Raw genomic sequence first — 5,000 nt, 5'->3', positions numbered from 1 at the left:
TGGGGAGCGTGGCACAGCATTGCATAGCGTGGCATCAGGGCAGTTCAGCTGTCTGTGCCAAGAACAACTGAGTGTGGCATCTCCTCCGGATGACAGCAGGGCCAGGCTGGTGAGCGCAGCTTCAGAGCCCCTCTAACACAGTCCCCCTGCCTAGGCCACGTGCAGCAGCAGTTCTACTGTCAGACCTTTAGGGGGCACAGCCCTTACTGAGAATGTGACATACTGCACCTTGCAAAAGCGTTCAATTATTTGTATTTATTTATTTCCGGCACAGCTGGAATCTTCACCTGGCTCACACCACATACAGGCATGCAGGTGTTTGTGGCTGCCAGTGATAGGCATTGAGTCTTGTGGTCTGCATCATTGCATTCAAGCAGTTGGATTGCTGTGTATAAGCAAAGTGCTTTGCAACTTGAAGGTCACCACATTCCTGCAGTTGAGAATTTCAATTAAAATACTTCTATAAGATTGTTGTGAGGAATTAACCTTATGCTACTGACATAGGATTCAATGAAAGCTTGGGTTGTGGGTATCTCTATGTGTGTGTGTGTGTGTGTGTGTGTGTGTGTGTGTGTGTGTGTGTGTGTGTGTGTGTGTGTGCGTGTGTGTGTGTGTGTGTGTGTGTGTGTGATTCTGAGAGGCAGATTCATGAACTGGGCGTAAACAGCGTCTAGTTAACTAAAACTGCACATTGTGCCTCCTTTGTGACATTCTATTCACCAAACCTGTAGGCTCATCGCGTGGTCATGCTTTTCTAGAACCCTATAACATAATTTCCGGTGCCCACAACTGATCATTCAATCACAACAACACATTTAAAGAAAAAATCATCTGAAAAAAGTACTTGTAAAAGTACCATTGTTTCTGAAAGTTTATCCCATTCACACTTTTAACCACAGTCGGAATACACACCTGCTTTTAAAAGGCTGAACATTTTCAATGCAAAAAAGACGTGCTGTTTTGATATATGCGCTGGCATATCTATCGTTGTTAACTTTTCCCTCCCATGTTTTTGTGCAAACCTCCCACTTCTCCCTCGACCTTCCCATGAAAGCATGTGCACGATTAGTAACACATATTCATGTGTGGTCTGTTCGTATCATGCCACGTTTTGAGGCACACAGAGCGAAGAAATGAAGCCTGAAATGGGCGCTACAGTAACTCATCAGTACATCTGTGTCTGTGTGTTTTTACGTTGGCACTGAATAGGCAAGCTAGTGCTACAGTATGCAGTAGGAACTATTGTTGTCAAGCCTCATGATGAAGCTATCAAAGTTTTTAATTGTCTAGTGAATGTAGGTTGCGGATCAAGCCTAGAGAACAAAAAAATGCTGTCTCTACAAACGCCAGCGCCTCAGCCAATGATATTACAGCTCTTGTTTACAAAGTATCTTTTCCTCTCTAACTGTCTTTCAGGCATGAAGCGCCCATTTAGCCCAACCCCGGCCGGAAACGGCGACACACCAGCTGATTCTCATGTCAACGGGACTGCCTCGTCCTCCTCGGACGCGTGCGAGCGCGACCCGCGGCCGAAGCGCGAGCGCAAGCAGCGGACGCTGACCCTGTGCGAGGTGTGCAACATCCAGCTGAACTCCAGCGCCCAGGCGCAGATCCACTACAACGGCAAGACCCACCAGCGGCGGCTGAGGCAGGCCAGCCTGGGCAAGGGCCACGCCGGAGGAGGAGCGGGAGCAGGCGGAGGAGGGGGGTCCAGCAGCAAGAACAACACAGGTGAGAGCTGTCCGTCTCCTCTCTCCAACACACACAAACATGTGCACTCACACACATGAAGTGACATCCTCTCTCCTCTGCTCTGTTCACAAACTCAGAACTGAATACACATACACTCACATACTGCACATACAGTGCAGTATACTCCCATCCCTCTTCACACACTGTCACATGTCACTGTCTTCTGTTCTCCCAGTCTCTCTGTAACACACACACACACACACACACACACACACACACTCACACACACACACACACACACACATTCCTGCTCTTACTTCTCTCTCATTCACAAACACACATGCACATGTTACTCAGGTTCTGTTTCCTCTCACCCTTTCACATCCTACCCTCCACCCCCTCTCTTCTGTTCCCACTCTCTCCTCCCCGTACTTATCATACTATGCCTTCTTTTCTCTCATCCTCAGTTGAATTATTTTCCCTCTCTCTCTTTCTCTATTTCCTGTCTCTTGACTCCCTTTTCACTCTCTACCCTTTACCCTTTTTCGTTCTCTTTTTATCCCTCCTCTATAGTACATCCTCCTCTCCATCCCTCTTTTCCCTCCCTGCATTCTCTCCGTCCCCCTCCACCGCGGGCCCCAGAGCCAGTCATCTCTCGTCGCTCCTCTCACCCCATGGTGGAGTCTGTAGCACGCCGCACGTAACAAAGTTTCTCATGTGTCTCCAACCCCACACACTCCGCAAGACACTCCAAAAAGCTATTAAACAAGCGTTTGCCCCCCGCCGCGAGTCATCGCCGTGGCAACAGGCTTCTGAAACATGCTAGGGCCCCGCAAGTGCCTGCGGATGCCCACGAAAGCGAGGCGTTAGCTTCAGGGGGGTAAATTCAATCAACACTCGCATTCTCTTTAAGGGATAAATGGAACAAGCGTGATTTTAGTCATCGACCCCAGCGTGGGTGCCAGCCCCCCCACCCCCACCTCAATAGACTAAAGGAGCTGGTTGATTTGTTCTGCTTTGTTTCTTTCTTTCCACATTTTTCTCTCTCGGTTTTTTCTCCCCGTTGTCTTGCTGTGTTTTGATTCCGTTTATTTCCTCAAATGCATAAAGGGCTGTTTGAGAATTATGTATTAAATCAGCTTGTGTTGCATCAAGAAAAATAGCCAGCTGTTCCAGCAGCATATTCCTCTGGCCCTATTTGTAGGGCAAAGTGATAACATCGCCAGAGGCATAAATTCAATCCCCAAGTACAGAATGCCCCCTTACTAATGAAGGGTATGCCTCGGCTGCACTGTCTATCACTTTGAATAATCATCTCTGCCCAATCATAAGATGGAGGTGTGAACGATAATGGCTATCATGCCTTGTTACTGGCGACCCTCTTAAGTTGATTATTCTCACAGTTATCACAAAACCTCAACTGCTTAGAGGACCTACTGATGCTGCCTTTCCTCCACCATCATGATGCTAATTAGATTAAAACTAAAGGTAGCGACAGCAAATACTATCACCACACTGATACACCACATTTGTTATTCTGTATTAGCATTTTGCTTAAATGTGTTCAGTTACAGCAGTGTTTCTTAATGTGTGGTCCGGGGACCACTGGTGGTCCACAAGCTATCCCAAGTGGTCCGCAAGCAGATGTGGTAAAATATAATATGAGTTGTTTGCAATATTGAACCAACTTGTATGTATATCCAAACAGCTCTGCAACACTGCCTATGTAAGCTACGCCAGTTTAAGTAATATGAATCCTCTGACACAATAAGCAAGGTGCAAAGACAAAAAGTATGGTTGTTCAGTGAGTAGGCCTATTGTGTAATACAGGATACTGTTGAAGTAGGTCTACTTTTTTTTAGCTAGGTGGTCCGTGTTTTTTTATTGGTTAAGTGTTCCTTGGTCTGAAAAGGTTTGAGAAACACTGAGTTACAGGAATCTAAACATTCTTGCTACATAGAGCCTAAATTGTCCAACATGGAGGCTGAAAATATCCATGGTTGTTCTAGCCTATTCTTACATTTTGCACAAATACCTTCAAATGGAGTAAATTGAAGTCAGTAGACACCACAGGCTACCTCAGAATAGCTATTCCAAATTGAACGTTGGATTATGTTCTACATAACTGATAAATTAATATACCAATAAAATGAGTTACAACCTAATTTCCAGCTGACATTTGTTTGTTCATTCTGTGTAAGCTAAATGTAATCTATTTTTCCTTTATCTGTGTAACTCTGTATTGCTGGGTTTAAAAATGGGTGCTTGTTGTCTTCCACTCACACCTTGGTTTCCACTCCACACCACTGGAGGTGCCACGTAGTAGGTTCAGGTACGCTCAAAAGTACCCCTACCCCTGAGCAGGGACTTATTTCACCCCTGTAAAAGTTCCAGAAAGTGATTATACAAGGGCGGTTACTGCAGTGGAGACATGCACAAAGGTGTGAACCCCCAAAAAACTACTGTACCTCCGATTTCCTGCAGAGTAAACGGCCATATAGTATGGTTTCCACATTGACCTCAGCACATCCTATACTAGCAATCATAATCTAAGGGAAACATGAGATGAGCGTAAAAGTAAAAAAATGATGCCATGAGCCAGATTTATCTACCTCTCCTCTTCCTATCATGTTTTGTCCTCTCCTCCTCTCCACCTTGCTGGAGGGGGTTCCAGGTGCCTAAATGATTCTCTCCACTTCAGCCTCATCTCTCTCCCTCTCTCTCCCTCACTCTTAAGCAGCACCAGGAGAGGATGATGCAACACACACAACATTATTCTATCTGTTCGCTCCAGCCAAGCTGACTCTGGCACGGACTTGGCCCAGATGCGTCTCAGGTGTTTGTGTTCACACACCAGACTTGGCCCAAATCCAACCCACATCCGCTCCGCTCTGTCTTCTGTCTCAGGGAAGCCCCTTAAGCTGCTTCAAGATCCCAGACAGCCCCAGAGCCATAGACACAACACACACACACACACACACACAACACACACACACACACACACACACACACACACACACACACACACACACACACACACACACACACACACACACCACACACAAACAGCCCTGATATCATGCAGTGTGTGCTCAAAGAAGATGATCATCTCCAGAGTGAAATAGCTGTGCACTACACTGGCCACACCTACATGTGCGCAATGCACAAACACCATTTTAATCATTTAAATGTAATCATCATCGACACGCTTGCTGTTATGTAAGTGCATGTTGTATAAGTATGGTATTGGTTATATAAGCACAACAAATCTCACAACAATAATGTGTGTGTCGCTGCACTGTTTTTAC

General features: G+C 46.0%; 1 protein-coding gene across 6 annotated transcripts in view; it reads left to right on the top strand.

Annotated features, from left to right (window-relative positions):
• The window catches only part of znf385c (zinc finger protein 385C), a 166,851-nt gene that overhangs the window by 91,561 nt on the left and 70,290 nt on the right, over nucleotides 1-5,000 (top strand). For 5 of the 6 annotated variants that reach the window (XM_042083904.1, XM_042083906.1, XM_042083905.1 and 2 more), the window contains exon 2: nucleotides 1,417-1,731. The exons of the other annotated variant lie outside the window; for it this stretch is intronic. In XM_042083904.1, the coding sequence (XP_041939838.1) occupies nucleotides 1,417-1,731 (315 nt within the window). The remainder of the gene's footprint in view (nucleotides 1-1,416; nucleotides 1,732-5,000) is intronic. 6 annotated transcript variants of the gene reach the window in all.

Source organism: Alosa sapidissima, chromosome 24 (assembly GCF_018492685.1).
Source record: "Alosa sapidissima isolate fAloSap1 chromosome 24, fAloSap1.pri, whole genome shotgun sequence".
In the NCBI taxonomy this organism is placed as follows: Eukaryota; Metazoa; Chordata; class Actinopteri; order Clupeiformes; family Clupeidae; genus Alosa; species Alosa sapidissima.
This window is presented reverse-complemented; position numbering and strand designations above follow the sequence as displayed.